The following is a 20,996-nucleotide window of genomic DNA, read 5'->3' on the forward strand; positions in this document are numbered from 1 at the left end:
TCGCTATACTCGTATTCTACTTGTCTGCAAAAACAAACGAGTAAAACAAAACGAGTAACGAATTATAAAAACAAACGAGTTCTTCATATTCTAGTTGGAGTAATTCATGTGCAATGCTAAAAATTCGAGTTGGAATCTTTTTTTCTGTGGCTGTGAAGTGCAAATCCAGAGAAACCATTTAACGAATTCCTTGTTTCTATTTTTTGTTGTTGTGTGTGAGCCCAAATTGTTGGATATCATCTATGGAAAAGCTGCTGTTGTCTATATAAATCTGTGTCTTCGGAATGTGCGGCTGTGACAACAAAGTTCTTTTTTTTTTTTGTTTTTAAATATTTGTAGAATTGTGTGATTAAAGTGCGACGTCCCGCCCCTCAGGTGCCGGTGCGTAATCCCAGCACATCGCTTACGAAGCCACGAAATGAGATTGACAATGAGCATGAGAATGCCAACAACAACAATGCGCTGGAAGAGACAGCTGGGCAGAAGAATGAGGATGAGCAAGAGCATGCACAGGAGGAGGCGGAGGAAGAGGAGGAGGAGTCCATTTATCAGACCATATGGCAATTTAAAACCCTGGAGCCAGTGCCAGACGGCAATGATGAAGACTTTGAGATCATCGCAGCGCCCGACGCGGGCAGCGATGATGACGCAGACGTCGACGTCGACGTTGACATCGATGTCGAAACGTTAACTCTGCAAGCAGCCGCAGCATTTGCTGCCGGCGCACGTCACAAGCTGACTAAGCAGGCGACGCCAACAGCGTCGCCGCTGCCGTCGCCAACGGCGTCCATGGATCAGGGCGCCTGGGAGACGGACGATGAGTTCATGTTTGCCAAAGCGGACGAACAGCAGCAGCAGCAGCAGCAGCGGGAGCAGCACCCAGAGACTCTTAGCGTGGGCAGCACAGTGACAAATAGTACGGCAACGCTTGGCTCCATTAGCAGCGCCGGCAGCAGCAGCATTGGCAGCGGCAGAGATGTGAATGTAGCGACTTCGTCGGCAACGCAGACGCTGACGCATCCGCTGCTGCGCAACATTTGCATCTTCTACAGTCTCAAGGAGCCGCAGAAATATAGCGCCATCTTTTACGACTATCAGCGCTCGCAGATACACCAGCGCTTCATGACGCGCATACGACGCCCGGCGCCGCCGCTGCCGTCAATAGCGTCAGCGTCAGCGTCAGCGTTGACAGCGACTGCGAAGGCGACTGCATTTGGGCCTGCAGCTGCAACGGCAGCTATGTCGCCCAGCAACGATGACAGCGGCTGCAGCTGCGAGGCTGAAAGCGAGGATCTATCGGATCAAATACTGCATCCACTGAAAGAAGATTGGGCTCTGGCCGTTCTCGCAGCGGCAGCGAGCACCAAACGGGGCGTCGCTGCACGCGCCGGCCGCAAGCTGCGCGTACGTTCCAGGGCCCGCCTGCTCGTATCCACCTCGGTGCTGGCGTGGCGTGAGCAGCTCCAAGATGTCAACTGTTGTGAGGATGAGGAAGATATGGTAAGTGTAAAGAGCGCAACCCAACTCTCTCTCCCTCTCTCTCTCTCTCTCTCTCTCTTATCCCCTTTACCCCCTTACCCAGTTGCTCAATTCAATGGGAACCGCAATTGCATTGTTTTTGCTGCGGCCCCATCAATTAAACGCTGCAAATTGCCAGCACTCTATATGTGTGTGTGTGAGTGTGTGTGTGTGTGTGTGTGTGTGTGTGTGTGTGCATGTGTGTAACGGTTGATTCGAATGTTTGTTTGTTTTGAGTTTGTGCCGTTTGCTGGGGCGCGCCAGAGCCTCAGTCGCGGGTACTTTACAGTTTTGGCGTTTGCATACAATTTTACACACAGCAGCAAACAATGCAAAGGGGAACAAATGCACTTAAGTTTTCCGAATGCCCTTTCCGATAAAAAATTCAACAAAAAAAAAATAAAGAAGAGAAGTAGAAAATGTTACAACAATTTTTTAATTTATTGAAAATTATTTGGAATTGTTTTGCCGCTAATATTATGGCATAATATTGTTAAAGTATATTATTAATATATATACTTTTTAAATAAAAGACTTTCGAACTTAAAAATCAATATATTTAAGTGTCTGGAGTCAATAGGTTTTCGGGTTCAATTTGTTGACCATATTGGGAGGAAAACCAATTGAGTTATTAATAAAAAAAATGAATTCTAGCCTTAATCTTACATATATAAGCTATTTGATTTAGTTGATACAAATTTTTAATTATATATATTAGAAATATATATTAAAGTATATGAAATTTGAGACGTAATACTGCTTATGTTTCATTCGAAATCGGTACGTGTAGTTTTTCAAGTTTATTTGTTATTACAATTTTGTATAGTATTTAGACAAATTTATATGCTTGTTTAACTATGAGTAGAATTTTTGTTGATATATTATAGTGGCCCGTTCTACTGAAAATATTGCAAGTCCTAAATATTTTCTTATAGAAAGTGCGGGCTAAATTTGTTGCCTAACCAAGATTGACAATTGTCAAAAAAAGTAAGTCAAGTCCAAGCTTTTCATGCTTTGCGACTATGTCTCAAAAGTTTTTAGCTTTTAAAAATATGTTGGCTTTTTTTTCAAAAAGTTTTTGTATAGGGTTCGTTTGGCTTATACTAAAAAGTATTTGAAAATAAATAGATGCGTACATAATTGGCGATTCAAACAAGAACTAAGCTATTTTAAGGCAATCATATCATTAGCTATACTCCGTAGGATTTCAAGTTTTTGTACGATAGTGTATTCTGGTCGGCGACTCGAAAGTTCTTGTGCTTTTCGCGTTAGTCGTAATTTTATTGCGCTTTGTTTATATCATATGCTGTTGTTGTTTTTATTTTGATTTTATTTTGTATTTTTTTTTTTCTTTTGCATAATGTATTTTTATTTATTTGCCTCTCACGTTTTTCTTTGCATTTTATTTGTTGTTGTTGTTGTTGTTGTTTTATTATTTCCCTTTTGCATTTGCTGCATTTGCCGCTGCATGAGAAATTCTATGGAATTTGACTGAGAGACTCGGTACCCCAAAAGTTGATTCACATATCGTTCCCTTCCTCTCTTCTACTCCTTCTACTCTCCTACTCCTTCTTGTCTCCATCGGCGAGACCCTCGCTCCAACGCCCCCCGCTCTGCTATCAGCGACAATTATTTTAGCATACACAAGTCGGCAAGTTTTTAGGTTTTTGCCAACAGCTTTTGGGGAACCGGTTTCTGATTTTTATGCTGTCGTTAATTTTCTGCCCCATGCACCCCTCTGCGGAGCAGCGCGCCGGCCTCGTCATCGCCAGCGTATTTATCAGCATTTAATTGGTTAATCATTAGTCAAATATTTTTGTAAACTCGAGTTTGAGTTCGAGTTCGAGTTCTGCTTCAACCGCGGGCTCGAGACCGGGGTTTGTTCTGTGCTCACCTTTTACATAATTATAGGTGGGCTGCGCCTCTTGTAAGCCGTCGACAGAGCGGATTTTCCCTAAATTTTTTCATTTTTTTTCAGTTTTCGTTATTTTTATCGTAAAAAACGGGCCTTGGTTTCCATAAAAAAAGGGCCGGATATTACGAGCAGAGCTTGGGAATTGCTTAAAATATTGCTTATCGCAATGCTCGAAAGCTGAGCTCTTATTTTATTTTTATGGCTAAACCAATGTCACGTACCCAACATTATCGGATTGGCTCTATCGAAATGTATAAATTTATATTTGCATACGTTTTTTATACTTATTTTTTAAAACATATTTTTAGAATTTGTTTTGTTGATTAGATTTTAAAGATTGGTTTCTAAAATATATGTACAAATAAGAATAGTACCTTATTGGAATACAAAAACACTTTTCAATATATTATTATTATGTATTGGAATATATATTGGGCATTCAAATTCTTTGAATCTCATTTATGTTTGCATAAAGCAAAAAACAAGAAACACTGCTGATAAGTTTGGCCCTGACTGAGTATTTGTTGCGAGTGCTCATGGCTTGGCTTCAATTTGAACGGGCTGTGTTTTGAAATCATCTCATGTATGTATGCATAGAGCTTAGATATAGCTAAGGTTAGCTGCAATATCATTGAGCCGAGCGGATGTTTGGCTATTGTGTTGCATTGACTTTGCCTACGCAATGTTAATTCAACACACAGTTCGACACTTGGCAACAATTGGATATGTGGCTTATAGACAATCTCTTGGCACCATTAACACGGTGTCCATGAGACATCTTATGAGGGCCCAGTTGATAACCGCAACGCTTAAAGCAATATACCTGTAAAAAATAGATGTGCAAATAACACTTTAAAAATACGCGTAAAACAAAAAGTCCAGCGGGTCAAATATGTCGCCTTACTTTCAGTTATGTTATTGCTCCTGAATCAGATACAGATGCAGATACAGATACATATACAGATGCAGATACAGATACATATACAGATACAGATACAGATACAGATACAGATACAGATACAGATAGATACAGATACAGATACAGATACAGATACAGATACAGATACAGATACAGATACAGATACAGATACAGATACAGATACAGATACAGATACAGATACAGATACAGATACAGATACAGATACAGATACAGATACAGATACAGATACAGATACAGATACAGATACAGATACAGATACAGATACAGATACAGATACAGATACAGATGTTGCCACATGCCAAGGCTAAATCAATTAAATATTAAAAAAAATATATAAATAATAGAATAAATAAATTCAACAAAGCAAAAATAACAACAATAACAAGGGCGGAAAAATTGCTCGTGCAGCGCATTTAATATTCTATTTTCGTTTGCCGCACAGATTCAGATACAGATACAAATGCAAAAGCTACAAAAGATACATATGATTATGTGTATACAGCCAGAGATACATTTGTGCGAGTTTGTAAATTTGCGAGCTGTTGGCCAAAATCAGCGCAACTAATGCCGCGCATATTCTAAACATGCCCAAAAGCGCGCTCAGCGGCAGCTGCCTCACTAATTGCAAAAACAATGACAACAGCAACAACAGCAACAACAAAAGCAACAACAACAACAACAACACAAGCAGCAACTACGCAATATTTGCTTTTTTGTTTATGCACAAACAAACAAAAGCAACAATAACAAATTAAGCAAAATAAAATTAGAGTTTAATCGAGTGCTGTTATACCCTGTACCCATTAAATGGCTCGAAAGGTGTATAATGTTGCATAGAGACTGTATGCAACAGCCAGAGGAACGTATCCGCAATCCCACAATGTATATACACAATCCTATTGCTGATCAGATCTGTTCTGCTCTGTCTTGAAGTTTTTAAAGAACGTAAGACTTCCCTCTTAAGAAATCGATTAGTTTGGGTTTTTATTTAACACAATTGATATTTAATTCTGGCTGCACGCAGATTGTTATTATTATATATTTCTTTATTTTCGTAGTTTCTTAGTAAGATTCTTATTTTGGCTTATTAAAATTGTATAACAATCAATAAATAAACGTGTAGGTGATCGTAGTTGTCTACAGGGTATCTCTTAGTCGGGCACATCTGACTAAGGCACTTTTTATTGCTTAATTTAGAATTTGCAAAGAGAATAGGAAAAAACAGCGCAGCTTAAACAAACAGTTACAATGGGATTAAATAACATAATTGCAAGCGGATTGTGGCTCCTTTTTGTGTACACCCTGTATTGCCATAAAGATATATTCCATCTATAAGGATATATATATATATATATATATTCCTGAGTGGCACAATAGAGATATTCTTTAGTCTGAGTAACTTCATAGCTATGGAATAACATAAGCATGTCAAGTTTGTCATATATATAAGACAGATTTAGAGCCAGGTATCTGCAATTATCAAGTAGATATATAGGATATATATTCCTGATCAGTCGAAAACTAGTCTTGCAGACTTAAAGCTTAAAGCATATAGTTCTATTACTTCCAGAATGAGTTGAAAACTTCTTATATAAGCTAAAGCTCGCATACAGTTCTATAATCTCTAGTATTGCTTAAAGATACATATATTTGTAAACTACTTTGCTGTTTGACAAGATATTCAAGATGTTAAGCATATCTGCAACGCTAGCTCCAATCGGACTACTACATTATAAAAACTATATCATAGATCGAAAGTAAAGCTCTTTCCATGACAGCACAGCGATGAGAGATGTCTATTAAGTTCCATCTGTCTGTCTTCGCTGCGTTCTGTCTGGTTCTTATATGATATGTGTTTATCCCGATTCTCGACTCATCTCTTACGCTTGTTTATTAGAGTTGCCTAAAGGAAGATATGTAAGTAGAAACTGTTGAAAACAGATGCATGTTTTGTAGGGTATTCTCTTTTGATATCGTATTTATAGGTATTTGTTATCGTTGAATCGTGACAGTTGCTCTATAAAAATGATATTTACATTTGGCTGTGGCACAAGCGGAACAGCAGCTGTTTGGCCAAGTTCCTGGAATGCGAAATCTATTCGTCTAGCTAAACAAGCTCGTTAATGTTGACTGTGTGTGGGTGTACAACAAAATGAAGTTGTGCGTACGACTGGCACAGACGCGCCACCGCGCCCGGTGCAAGTAACTCAAGCTGCCACCAAGCTGTTTGTGGTGCTCGTGTTTACAGCTGATTTTGCTGCTGCGGCTGCGGCTGCCGGGACGCATATAGATTTCGATATCGTTTCTAGCCAGCTGCCCCGGGCTGTGTTGCGTACTGGCAGACGGCCGTCTACAGGTTTTGCGGTGGTGTCGCTTTGTTTATGCCAAAGGCAGCGGGCGAGCCGAGACGAGTTGTATTATGTGCAAGAAAATATCAGAAAATACTTGTGAAAAGCGCCAGGCGAGTCAAGAGAGCGGCAGAGTGGGAGAGTGGCAGCGATACGGATCGGATCGGATCGGATCGGACAGTACTTACGGCTATAGATACGACGATAAATACAACAAAATCGTGAAATGCTCGAACACTTTTCTACATTTTGTTATCTTGGGCACATTAACCGTTTGCGTTTGGCATTGCACGCGTCGCTCTTGCTTTTCCAGCAAATCGAATTCAATTTCTTATCAACTTGGGTGTCTTTTCTTTTTCGTTTTCGTTTTCGTTTTCGTTCTCGTTTTTCTTGCTTTAATTTCTTTTTGTTCTTGCGTTATCCGGGGCGTGCGCGCAGGCAAGAGATAACAAATGACTGGCAAAGGCAAATCGAAGCGTCGACTAACAACGGTGAGCGTTGGGCGAGACGACAACAACAAATAATTGATAAAAAAAAAAAAAAAAAAAAACAACGAAAAATAAAAAGCAGACACGTAAATCGTGTTGAGCTTGAGCAAGCATCAAGCATCAGTTAAATATATGTATGTGTTTATAGATACAGATATAAAATCAGAGCCGGGCGACAGCAGCACGAAAAGCTGCAATTAATTTGCAGCCATTGCTCAAATTGTATCTCAATCGCATGCCAGACAAGCCCCAACATCCCAACGCCCCGCCCGCCCACGCCCTGCTATGTATCTGATAGTAATTGCATCTTGCATCAGTTTGCCAGTTGCGCTTAATTGTGTTTGTGTTTCCTTAAATATTTATGTGCGTGTTGCGTGTCTTGTGCTTCCAGATTGTGCCAGTGACTGATATTCTGCGTGCCCAGCAAATCCAGGAGGACAACGAGGTGCAGCAGTCCCAGCAGACGACCATATTGCAGCGCTTCAAGAGCGCCTCCATTGGCAATCTTGTCGATCTGCCCGGCGAGGATGACAAGAAGTCCATCAAGAATCGCATGCGCATGAAATGTAAGTATGGTTGTCCGTGTTCCAACTTAATAATTAACTACTCTATACTTATGATAAAAAGTACTCTCGATTAGCTCTACTTAAATGCTCTTAACTCTCAGTTTAAGTATTTAAAAAGAAAGATAGAGAGGCGTACTGGTTAAAAGAGGGATAGGTAGGGGTAGTTGGAGCGGGGGAGAGAAAGTAGCTAATCATAGTAATCGTAGTTGTATGCAGGTCCAGTTGACTTCGTGTGGCATGTCCATCCAGTTGTCAATGAAAACGTTTGCATTAGAAAGAAAGAGAGCGAGATGGAGAGAGTTAAAAATAGTAAAGAACAGATAGAGATCGAGAGAGAGAAATACCCTACATAGATGAAGTTCAAACATTTTCGATATACAGTATGTCAATAAAGTGTTTTTACTAACAAAAAAAAACTAATTTTTTGGGTTTAGTTGAAAATAAATGTACCTAAAAGTGAGAATTTTTTTTCAATTATAATTTATTTCGATTCTATATTTCTCCTAGAACTTAATGGCAAAAAGAATTGTTAAATAACATTACCCAAACATTTTATAAAATTAAAAAACTAAAAACATTCACATTTTATGCTGTCAATAAAGTGTTTTTACAGCTACGGTAAATTGTTTTGCCGTTCTCTTTTGGGTGATCCCGTTAGATTTGGGCCCATGCGTTTTGGCTTCTCTTGTGTCTTCGACTTTTCTTGTCATTTTCTATTGCAATTTATAACGTTTTGCTTTAATTTTATGAAAAATAAAATGCCAGGAAAAAGAACAACTTTTGAAGTCGCTCAGCTGGTGTATTATAACCATCAGATGGGACGTCAAGTCTCGGAACTGGCTGATATGTTTAATTTATCAAAAGCAACGATATACAACATATTAAACAGAGCCAATAAGGAAGATAGGCTAGAGGCAAAGCCAGTATGTGGTCGACCCTGCAAAATTTCTGACAGAGATAAGCGAAAAATTCTGAGAAAAATTGAGAAAAATCCACAAATTTCGCTTAGGGATATTGCTCAGGAGTTCAAGGAAGAAAGTGGTGTTGATGTGTTACATGAAACTGTCCGAAAATTACTGAATTCCAATGACTACACATCACGAGTTGCCAGGAAAAAACCTCTACTATCGGCGGCGAATATTTTGAAGCGGCTATCGTTCGCTCAAGTCCATGTAAATAGTTCGAACGATTTTTGGAGTAACGTCATATTCTGTGACGAAAGCAAGATGATGCTATTCTACAACGATGGGCCATCCAGAGTCTGGAGAAAGCCACTAACAGCGTTGGAAAACCGCAATATTATTCCAACCGTTAAATTCGGAAAACTATCAGTGATGGTGTGGGGGTGTATTTCGAGCAAGGGTGTAGGAGATTTGACCTTCATTGAGAATACCATGGATGCTAGACAATATCTGAGCATTTTACAGACACATCTCGTCAGTAGTGCACAGAAATTTGGATTCTATGAGGACAATAAGCCAATTTTTAAATTTTACCAGGACAATGACCCGAAGCATAAAGCTCATATGGTAAGAGTTTGGCTGTTGTACAACTGTGGAAAGGTGTTAGACACTCCACCACAAAGTCCAGATATGAATCCAATAGAAAATGTGTGGTCATATTTGAAAAAAAAAGTCGCAAAGCGGAGTCCAAAATCAAAAACTGATTTAAAAGCTGCTGTACTGGAAGAATGGCAGAAGATTCCAGAAACATACATACAAAACCTTATTGTTTCAATGAAACGGCGATTGCAGGCTGTATGTGACGCTAATGGCAGCCACACAAAGTATTAAAAAAAAATATTCCTGTTTTTTTAACATTGTTATTTAGTAATAAAGTTTCGTGTAAAAACACTTTATTGACAGCATAAAATTTGAATGTTTTTAGTTTTTTAATTTTATAAAATGTTTGGGTAATGTTATTTAACAATTCTTTTTGCCATTAAGTTCTAGGAAAAATATAGAATCGAAATAAATTAGAATTGAAAAAAAATTCTCACTTTTAGGTACATTTATTTTCAACTAAACCCAAAAAATTAGTTTTTTTTTGTTAGTAAAAACACTTTATTGACATACTGTAAGTATTTTAAAAAATATATTCCTGACTCACAGCCATGAAAACGTTTGGGTCAATCGGAAAATAAAAAAAAAAAGAAAATAAAAAAGAGGTGGCACAGAGAGCATGAGAGAGAGAGAGAGAGAAATACAGAGAGATAGTTCAATTTGACTTAACCCTGGTAAGTCTTTCATACATTTAAGAAGAGAAACGGAGAAAAATGGAGAGGGGAAGAGAGAGAGGCGGACACAGAGAGAGAGAGAGAGAGCGAGACAGATAGAGAGAGAGAGAGAGAGCGAGTGAGGCAAATACGATCTGCTGAGTTATTCCCATTCTTAATATTGGTCTAGACATTAAAATAATTGTCTCATCTTAACTAGAACTCCAGTATTGCTAGTTAAAGAAGCTCCAATGAACATGCCCAATTTCTGATCTAATCTGGCAGAAAGCAGTTTTACTTATATCCGAAATATATGAATTATGCCAGAAAGTATGAAAGTATGGTATGTGGATATGTGTAATATGTTGTAAGAAGTTAAGGCAAACTTGAGCTATATATATATAAGTATATAGCTGACATATGCTGCTCGAGTATGTGCTTTAATTAACTGGTTGCCAGCCAATTCGCTGGCTTTGTGGGTCAAAACATGCAACTAGTTAACAAGCGCCTTGGATCGGGCTTAAAGCGAGCTGACAGACGCCTCTGCTACGTGGTGGCCCGCTCTGTGTGGCAGGGCGCCCCGATGTCTGCCCCGTTGATAAATGCCAAGTCCAAGTTTCCCCACCAAATTGGTAACCAACAGCTTGGCCTTAAAAGGCGGCACATGCGCCCACACACACACACACACACACACACACACACTCGCACACACACTGTTAGATATAGAAACAGACAGCTTTGAATGGAATTGGAATTTGGAAATGCGAATGCGAATGCGAATTCGAATCATGGAATGCGGCTTGAATTGTTTGGTTAATGGAGCGCAGAGTTGGCGGGGGGCAGGGCAGGTTTCTTATGCCTCTCTCTCTCTCTTTCGCTCTCTCTATCTGTGTCTCGCTCCAACTCTCTTAATTTGTAGCTACGTCTGTTTTAGTTAATGAAAGTCTCGCGGGTTTCACTTTTTTGTACCTGTTTCTCCATTGTATGCAGGGGAATTACAGTGAGTGACAAAATGATTCACTGCGGGGAATCTTGGAAGTTGGGATTTATTTATTATTACTTTTTGTCAGCCTTGCCATTCCAGTCGCTGAGATTCCGTATGCAAAAACGCCCGCATGCCCAAACAAGGTGTATCGAATGCAGGCGTTAAATAATATAAAACTACAAATCGCAGTCCCAGTCGCAGTCGCAATAGCAGTGGGAATGGCAGTCGCCAATGCCAGTAGATATTCAGGTAGCTAACCGAGTTGTTTGCTGATAGTATAAATATTATCGTTGTGGGTGGTCTGCGAGTGCGAGAGAAAGAGGGAGTACGAGAGATACATAGAGCTAGACAGCGAGAGAGAGAGAGAGAGAGAGAGAGAGGGATGGATAGACGCTTTGCAGAATGTAGGCCAAGCTTTTAGCTGCCTTCACAAAAGTGCAATTTGATGCTAATCCCGTTTGCGATTTGTTTCCCTTTCATGTTGTTGCCAATGGGAATGCCGCACCACGTTGCATGCTGCAGTTGCAGTCAACAGCAATGTGTTTCGACTGTGAGTATCACTTATCATATACATATATCAGCCAACTAATCGCACCCATTTGCAGCAATCGATCGCCCAAGAGCGAAAAGAAATCGCGCACACGTCGCAGCCAAGTGAATAGCCTCTGCTTGGATGAACAGTCCAAGTATCCGCTGTTTGGCGCCCGTCTGAACGCCCTGGAGCTAAACATGTCGGACCATCCGTATGTGCCGCGTTTCGTTGTCGATGTTTGCGCCCACATCGAGCGTGCCGACTGCATTGAACAGGATGGCATCTATCGCGCGAGCGGCAACAAGCTGCTCGTCGATGAGCTGAAGCGCAAGCTGACCCACCTCTACGATCCACGCTGCCTGCAAACTGATGACATACACACGCTAACCAGCCTCCATAAGCAGTTCTTTCGCGAGCTGCCCGCCCCGCTGATCACACAGGAGGCCTACGAGCGACTGGGACGGTGTCTCACCGACGATGCCGCCATCGAGCGGATGCGTTTGGCCTTCGATGAGATGCCCGAACCGAATCGCTCTACGCTCCGGTTCCTCATCAAGCATTTGACCAAGTGAGTGCCCAGCTTCATTGTGAACTTTAAACAGCTCATAGCTGTTATTAGAAAATAGGCCGAAAAAGAGAGAAAAAACTGCACGGAATACATACGAAGTGCCGCATAGTTATCATGAGGATAGATTGCTTTGCTTTCACTCGACTTCATTGTTAAAAAACTTTAAAACTTCGTGCAATTGTGACAGCACTACAATTAAATTAAACTTCATATAAGTTTTACAATGAACATGAGTAACATTTACAATGAACATGATGAGCCACAGCTCCAAGCTCCATAGAACTTCATGTTAAATGTACAATGAGCTTGAGTAGCAGCAATCTGGTAAAATTTCATGTTCAATTTACAACGAACATGAGTAACTCGATTTCTCAGCAATTTAAAGAAACAGCATGTTAGATTTACAATGAACACGAGTCGCTGCAGCTCGCAGATATCGGAAATAAAACTTCATGTTAAATTTACAATGAACTCGATTAGCCGCAATTCGACTGCAATTTACAGAAACTGCACGTTAAATTCACAATCCACATGAGTAGCTGCAGCTGAATGCAGCACATACGACAAATTCAATAAATTCTGTAGATTTCGGTTATTAATTTAACAATTTATTTACATGAACGCACAGACATTGTCTCGGACTAGGCATCAAGGCTTCCAAAATGTGAGCATCTGCCCGAGGCCAGAAAGAGCAGCATGTCTGCTCGATATCCGTGGCCGCACTCGGAGTCAGATGACTTGACAGTGCTTATAGTCTAATTGATGTATATATATAATTAGAGCAGCCGAGGCGCATCAACCAATTAGTTTGCTGAAATGTTAAACCAAAGAAGCAATAGATAATTACTTCGATTTGCATTAATGAAGCCTTTGTTTTTTGTCTGCCTTCACACAGCGTTGCAGCGTCGAGCAGCTCGAACCGGATGCCTGCCTCAAACCTGGCCATTGTCTGGGGACCCTGCTTGCTGGCTGCGAACGATATCAATTTCGATATCGGTCGAATGAATATGCTAGCCAAGGTGTTAATTGAGAACTATGACCGTATATTTCGTCCTGCTAATGAGCGACTTGTCTGTTAAATCTATATATACAACGGCAAAGCAACAGACAACAATTCCAAGGAAAACATCACACAAATTGTGCGCCGCATAGGAGAAGCGCTTTCAATTAATATTAATACACATTTTCAATCAATTATTGCAATAATTATTTTCTTTTTTTTTATGTGTCTTGCTACCTTCTTTTTTTTTTTCTGTGCTTATCTTAATGTTTATTTATTGTTAAACAAAATGTTCGAGACCCGAACATTTCTTGTAGTCGAATTCAGCAAACAAGCAAAATACTTACCAAAAAGACAGTAGACTAAGTTAATGCTAATTACTAGACGCATGTACAATATGATATATGCCGTACAGTGAACGCTAGCTATGGCGCACCACACACACACACACACATACACACACATGACTCACATATTAAGTATATATATTATTATACAAATATGCGTAGATATATTCTTGATTTACATATTTTTTTTTTTTTATATCTTTACCTTGGTTTTGACAATGTGACCAAATACTTAGAAGCATACTCTAGGCATTATCTATGCATAATGTTCATTAGCGATATATCAAAACAAATACATATACATGCACACATATACGTATATATAATTGCATATGTATATGTATATATTATATCATAACTGTCATGTGATAAGATTTGCCGCCGTAGTGTCTTTTTTTTTGTTTTTTTTTTTTAATGTCTCTAATATAATTAGCTATGTACATTTACTGTATACATATATATGCTAAAAATAATACAATTAACTAGCATTGTGGTTAGTTTTGAGAACAGCAGCAAAAGCCAAAATAACAATAACAACAACAACAACCACAAGAGTTGCATATGTTTAACAAATGCATATGTTTAAAATGTTTGCTATCTCAATAAATCTGACAAGTATTTAAAAAATTAAGAACTTTTTGCTTATTGTAAGATAAAATCTTTAAAAAAAATATTGTTGCCAATTCAAAAAGTACACATTTGCTGTTAGCTCGACTGCCAGCACATGGCTTCAATCGACTTTCTGGCTCTAAGTCTGGTTGTGTTCCCAACTTGACTATATATAATTCTTAATTTTATAAAATTGCCCGTTCTGCTGAAAATATTGCTAGTCGTAAATATTTTCATATAGAAATTGCGGGCTACATTAGATCTAAAACCAAAAATTTGGCACATATTGAATTTAGTTTAGTTAAATGCAAGTTTTATAAGCCGACTGGGTTTGGGTTCGGTTTATAGTAAAAAGTAAACTAAAGTTTGGACTTCACAGCGATTCGGCTCAATTCAATAGTAAGGTTTTAAAAATCGTAATTCAAGTTTATCATAGATTTAAATAACGAATACTCAAACTAGAAAACATGGACTTCAGCTTTAGCTTAGACTACGCGATATGGACTGATTCCTGGCTGGCATTTTCTTTTTCATAATTCATTCAAATGGATTCAAATATTCCAGGTAAGTTTTGATGTTTTTTCTTTAACTACTAAATAATTTTAAATAAAAAATATATATATTGTACTATACATTATTTTCAATGATTTTTGTTAAAATTCCCTTGAGAAGTATTTCAAAATTTTCCCAACTTGGTGGAAAGTGCGCTTCAAAGATTTTTAGGATATGTTTTAATAATAATATTATTTAATATTTCTTATTAAATTTTACATTTTATTTTTATTCAATTAATATAGTAGCTTATTATAAGTAATTATTTACTTTAAATTTAAATAACAGAAATAATATAATTATTATTTTGAAAAGTGAGGAGAAAGTCGCGGCCCTCAGCCCTTGATATGTAGCATAAATATTCATTCTTAAACAAATTTCAAATTCTTAAAGCAAAGTCGATGGCAAAGAGAATGTTAAACATCGCAAACCTGAGCTTCGTACTAGCAAGCGGCAGGTCGGCGGTTCAAGTCCAAGTTTTATTTGTCTTTTCAATTTGTTATGAGGCGCAAGGAAGAACGCAACATCAGGAACAAGCAGGCAACTGGGAATTATTTAAAAGGCATTTGGGTCGATTGGCAAATACAATTTGCGGTCCAACCAAATGATATTTAAATGCAAATGGCACATCAAAAGCAGCGGCGGCACCGGATGTGGCATATGCAGCTAATAATGTCGGTGGAGAAGTGCAAAAACTATGTGATCGAAGCTGGACTCGGAACTGAGTCCCACCCTCGCTTGGGAAGGAGCATTCCGTTGTGTGTTCAGGTTTTTTATTTTCATTTTTTGAGGCTTTGGCAAAACCGCAAAATACAATTTTCCAAGCAAATCATACGTAAACTTTTCGTGCGACTCCAAGACTGCGTGGCTGGGGCAGCGGCAAGGGCAGGGGCAGGGGCAGTGGTTAGCCAATGTAATCAGCCGAGCATCTGACGTGTCCCTTCATCGGGCACAGGACTTTGTTGCTGAAGGCGCAGGACACATGCACATGATGGCAACGCCTTGGCGACACTGAGGCCGGGCAAAACTTATGCTGGCCAATCAGCCAAAGGCAAAGCCAAAGCCACAATCCGAAAGACAGTTCCAACTCACAATTTACTGGCTGTAAGTAAAGTCCAAGCAAAATTACAAATTATGCAGAGGAAGTTGCAAAGTGGGCGTTGCGAAAAGTGCCATCAAATGAAAGGGTCAGCTGGGACATGGGCCAAGTAAATTGATCCTGCGACAAATAGTTGTGCACAACAACAACAACAACAACAACAAGTGCTGTGAGGCGGACGTGACCCAAATGCAATTATGAGACACAAAACAAAGTCCGCATTTAATTGAGAATGCAAATTGAATAAACATTTGCAACTTGTAATCAAGTTAGCCGACGAAAAACCGGGCTAGTACGAGCATATGATGATGGCCCAATGATGATGGCCCGGCCAAGACAGTTGGCTTATAATTCAATTTTTGCTGCTGATGGGCAAACCACAAAGGACTCTTAGCGCCTGTGCATCAGCAGCAAGGATTCCCTATACACTTTCCAATTGGCTTTGCTTCTTATGCCCTTGCCAAAAGGGTATTCGATTTACGTTATCAAATGTGTAACCCTGATCCAATTCAAAAAAAAGAAAGTTCTTCTTTTGAAAAACTGTTTTGATTCTCTTGATTTTCCTACCAAAGATGAACATCAATTTTTTGAACTTTTAACAAACCCATTAGAGTTTTTTACCAAAAACATTTCTATTCATATGTTTCCCAAATTAAGGCGAACATTTTTTGTTATTACGGCTCAAAAAAAGCTAATGTCTTACTACTATATAATATAACTCCCATAGGAACAATCGGTCCGATTAAAGCATTACCCCTACTTTGCCAGGCCATTCGCCAGGCAGGGCATTCAATCTTCGGCCTTTTTGCTACTTGAATTTGATTTTCAGTTTTGAATTTGAGCTGCCAATTTGCTGGCCATGTTTTTCGGTGCATAAAGCCTTTGCTTAGTTGGTTATGATTAAACTAATATTTCCAAAAGAATTTCAAGTCAAGTTTCGTCTTCAATTTATGACTTATGCTCGAATATAAATTGTAGGCACTATTTGTGAGCTCTGGCCGTGTCGTTAGGCGAATGCACATGACTTTATCCTTTAGTTATCACAGAACTCATTCGGGCGCACACATTGGCCTACAGGGTATCAGCTAAGTGAGCATGCTCGACCAGATCTAGCGGCTCTTTAATATATATATATATTTGTTTTGAGCTTTTTTTTTGCTGTTCTCAGCAAATAAATTTGGAGATTTTATTGCGGCCAAAGCAGTTGACTGCAGAACAGTAACTGGAGTCCAGTCGTGGACTGAGTGGAGCGGAATTACTGCCAGCAGTAAGAGCAGTAGCAGCAGTAAGGCGCAGCAGTAAGGCCTGACCACTGGAACGTGCCTTAACTTATAAAATACTGCAAGATCCAACTGCCAATTGCAGGGGAACATGGGTAGCAAAAAGACAGGCTCTAGTCGAAAACAAGATACTCTTTATTGTTTTTCATTTTTATTATATAATTAATATTTATCGAATAAGTATATACTTTGGAATATACTTATATATATATATTAACTTGACTTTAGGCAAATTTAATCGAAATATTTTCTGTTTCGTTCATGAATTATTCATATATAAAATATATATGACTTACATTTTAATATGAATAGTAAATATTATTAATATCTTGTTCTGCTTAGTTTTTTTTTTCTTTTAAATATGAAATATCTTTACAAATATAGAATTTTGATTGAAATCTTTATAATATAAACAAATTAAGTTGAATTAATCAAATTTATTAATTAATTATAACCCAAAAAAAAATTTAGTTTCGCGATAGTAATACTATTTATATTTAATAATGCCATAATATTAATTATAGTTGCAAATAATAGAGCCGAGCAGCTGTGTCTGGTAACATTTTCATCACGCATAAGCTGCGTTACAATTTTTATGACAGAGTAATGAGATCTTGAACGTAAGCAACCACAGCAGCAGCAGCAGTAAGAGGAGCAGCAGCAGTAAGTGGAGCAGCAGCAGTAAGAGGAGCAGCAGCAGCTGGCAGTGAAGCTGTGGCACTTGTTGTTGCCCAAGTGGTTGCTGTTTGGGCTTGAATTTGCCAGGACTCTTGACGTGGCTAAGGGCCGCCACCTGTTGGTGAGAGGGGGTTCGCAGAGGGAGGCAGTTGTAGCCTCAACCGCGCAGTTTCTTAATGCGTCTACATGCTACAAGAGGCCACAGCCAAGCACTCGACATTAAGATGCCGGCAATGTGTAATAACTGGCGCCGGAATAAAGGGGCCCAGGCGTGGCTGGCGACTGAGCGTTGGCTGACAGGACGCTGAGCTGGCAGCAGTCGAGAATGTGACAGCGCTGAGCCCATTTGACACAAGCATAATATAATAAAAACCGCAAACAAGTAGCGTCAACCGGCACTGCCCACTCCGCCGACCCTGCTGACTATCCACTTGGCAGAAGACGCAGCGAATCCATTGAAGTGGATCGGACCTCGACATCAGCGGCGACTGCAGGCTGAGGTCCAAGCGGATAACCGCCAAGGATGTAAAGGGCCATGAAAAGGCTGACTCTGAAATGATGTCGCCTGTCTGTTATCCTGAATGGGCCTGGATCGGCCTGGACTGGGCTTAAGCTGGCCCCGGCTGGGCTGAGGCTGGCCCGTGCCAGGGGTGTGGGCGTTAGCCTTTAGGCGTGATTAAGCCACAAGTGCGTGACATTTTAATGCGACATTTATGCCCAAGACAAGAGATTATTATTGAAAACGCGCCGCTGCAGTCGCGTGACAACAACAACACCAAGAACAACAACAAAAACAACTACAACCAAATATAATAACAATGATAATAACATCAGCAAGGATAACAGGAGCAATGGCAAAATCGTGAGTTCCTTAATACCAAGCCTCGCAGCTTATTTATTTATTTTCCCATTTGACACCCAAGTGACACATTGTATCTGACAGAGAGAGACAGACAGACAGACAGAGAGAGAGAGAGAGAGTGTGGGAGGGTGAGTGGGCAGCATCGGGCAACAGGAACAGGAAGTGAAACAGGACATTGGCGTCATTTTATGCGAAGCCCAAGTTCTGTTGTTATTGCCACAGATTCTTGCCCTGGGCCATTGGCAATTTCCCCAAGTTGAACAAAAGTAAATAAAAAGCAAGCATAATTATAGCGAAAAGTAAAGAAAACAAGTACAACTTTTGCAGTCAGGCGCCAGCGACTGTGCAACACTCGTTCACAGTCCGAAAGCAGCTTTAAACTGGCTTAGTTTACGAAGAGATATCGGAGTATATAATATTTGGCTTTGGCCTATTATAAAACAGTTAACATATCAAATTTTGGCACGCTTTATATGTTTTTTGAATAATTAAGAAACTTTTATTAGACTAATGTGCGGCATTCGCAGTTATCCGATGTCCCCTTTTTATACCCTGAACCCATTAAAAATGGGTATAAGGGTATATTGTATTTGTGCAAAATCCAAATGTATGTAACAGGCAGAAAGAAGCATCTCCGATCCCATAAAGTATATATATTCTTGATCAGCATCAATAGCCGAGTCGATCTAGCTATGTCCGTCTGTCTGTGTGTCCATCCGTCCGTATGTATGAACGCAAGGATCTCAGAACATATAAGAGCTTGATCGATTTTGTTTCCGATAATCGATAACTTACTCCGCATTCTGTTTTTTGGGCCATTTCGATAAATAGTAAGAGCTAGAGTCACCAAACTTGACATATAGCTTCTAAAATAGAATATATATTTATGCATTTGATGTTGCAAGAAGAGGGTTGAGGGTATCCCCTAGTCGGGAGCTCCCGACTAGAACCTCTTACTTGTTTTATACTTCAAAGAAGCCTTAAGGTAATACATATTGTTTATCACCAGCTTGGCATATATCCATTTTATTTAGATATGTGAAAGTGTTTCGGCTTGGACGAAATTTGAATCGATTTGATCCTTTTAATATCTGATTTCTATATCATATATGTATTTGACTTTCAAAGAGTACCTGAATCAAACATTTTAGAAAACTCTTCAAATTAATTCAATCTATAAAACTTTGAAAATTTCGAAAATATTTGCATTACTTTTACCAAAGAAAAAACTTGCGGAAAGTATGTTTAGTTAGTTAGTTAGTTGGTAAATTTAGTTAATATTAGCCAATTTCTTAACATTTAAAAGAAAGTAATTTATTTTGTGTTTATCAACATGAGCATATCAAATATCGCATGTCCGCCAGGGTATTTCAATTCTGGCATTCCTCAAATCATCGAACGTTTGCTGCTTGTGTTTAGGTTTATCCAAAATGACAATTTAATTAAATTCTTTGGAAATGCTTTCGCCTTTGTTGAGCTTCGCTTTGTTGTCTTATTACAATCCAATTTTGTGCAAAAGTCACAAATCGCAGCTCCCTCCGACAGCACGGCATATGTGTATATGGCCAACCTGAAATTTGTCCAGACAGACTGGCCCGAATGGCTATGCAGCTGCCCTGCCAGTACCGCCCACCCCGTCCACCCCGTTAACCCCTGGCCTGCTGCTGGTGCTGAATTAAAATCAAAATCGTAACATGTCAACACATTCATATTTTGTAATGCAGAAAACCAACCAAAAATCATAAAAGTCAGCCATGCTTTGTCAAGGGGGAGAGTGTCTGGAGAGGTGGTCGAGAGGGAATAGTAAGGGTTGGGGGGGGCGAAACAGAACTAAAAATACAAATGCAAATGAATGTGGTTGCCCGTGGGCGAGGAGGGAGGGGGGGTGGCGAAAGCAGCGGGGCGCATGCCGCTGAACGGGTATGTCAGTTGCTGCTGCCAGCACATAAAAACTATGCAAAGAAATGCTGTGTGTGTGTGTGTGTGTGTGTTAGTTTTTTTTGTGTGTTTGTTGGCGGTATAAAAACATAATAACAAAGTTGGCGCGTTGCTTTTATTGCCTTACGGCTGCATTTGGGTTTGTGGCTGTGCCGACAGTAAAAACTATTTGCACGCACACACACACACACACACAAGCCAAGACCGACACCCACACACCCACACACACTCGCACACACATGAGGCATGTTTACAAACAAAATGCCAATGGACACAGATGCCATGGAGTGTTGTCATATCAGTGCTAAAGGTTGCCGCATGGCGCTGAAAAGTATGCACTGCCGCAGCTTGCGGATGAAGCGGGGAAGGGTGGGTGGGTGGTTGGGTGGTTGGGTTGGCTTGATGGTTTCTTTTTTAGTTGCAGACACTGTTGCCACGGTTGACCTCTTGCAACTGCCAAGCCGCATTGTACCGCTGGCGTTTTCAAATTTCAAATTCAAATGCAGTTTGCATAAAAAACGAGTCAAAGACATAACGCCCCACGTGGCGCCCCCTG

At 39.7% G+C, this 20,996-nt stretch overlaps 1 protein-coding gene across 5 annotated transcripts in view; it reads left to right on the forward strand.

Moving 5' to 3' along the window:
* The window catches only part of RhoGAP18B (Rho GTPase activating protein at 18B), a 31,123-nt gene extending 17,067 nt beyond the window's left edge, over positions 1–14,056 (forward strand). For 3 of the 5 annotated variants that reach the window (XM_032439595.2, XM_070206747.1, XM_032439593.2), the window contains exons 2-6: positions 340–1,500; positions 7,601–7,775; positions 11,498–11,525; positions 11,581–12,075; positions 12,971–14,056. In XM_032439595.2, the coding sequence (XP_032295486.1) occupies positions 340–1,500; positions 7,601–7,775; positions 11,498–11,525; positions 11,581–12,075; positions 12,971–13,154 (2,043 nt within the window). In that variant the 3' untranslated portion in view covers positions 13,155–14,056. The remainder of the gene's footprint in view (positions 1–339; positions 1,501–7,600; positions 7,776–11,497; positions 11,526–11,580; positions 12,076–12,970) is intronic. The other 2 variants (XM_070206750.1, XM_032439594.2) reach the window with 1 other exon arrangement.
* The last annotated feature ends 6,940 nt before the right edge of the window (positions 14,057–20,996 follow it).

The sequence above is a fragment of the Drosophila virilis genome, chromosome X (assembly GCF_030788295.1).
Source record: "Drosophila virilis strain 15010-1051.87 chromosome X, Dvir_AGI_RSII-ME, whole genome shotgun sequence".
In the NCBI taxonomy this organism is placed as follows: domain Eukaryota; kingdom Metazoa; phylum Arthropoda; class Insecta; order Diptera; family Drosophilidae; genus Drosophila; species Drosophila virilis.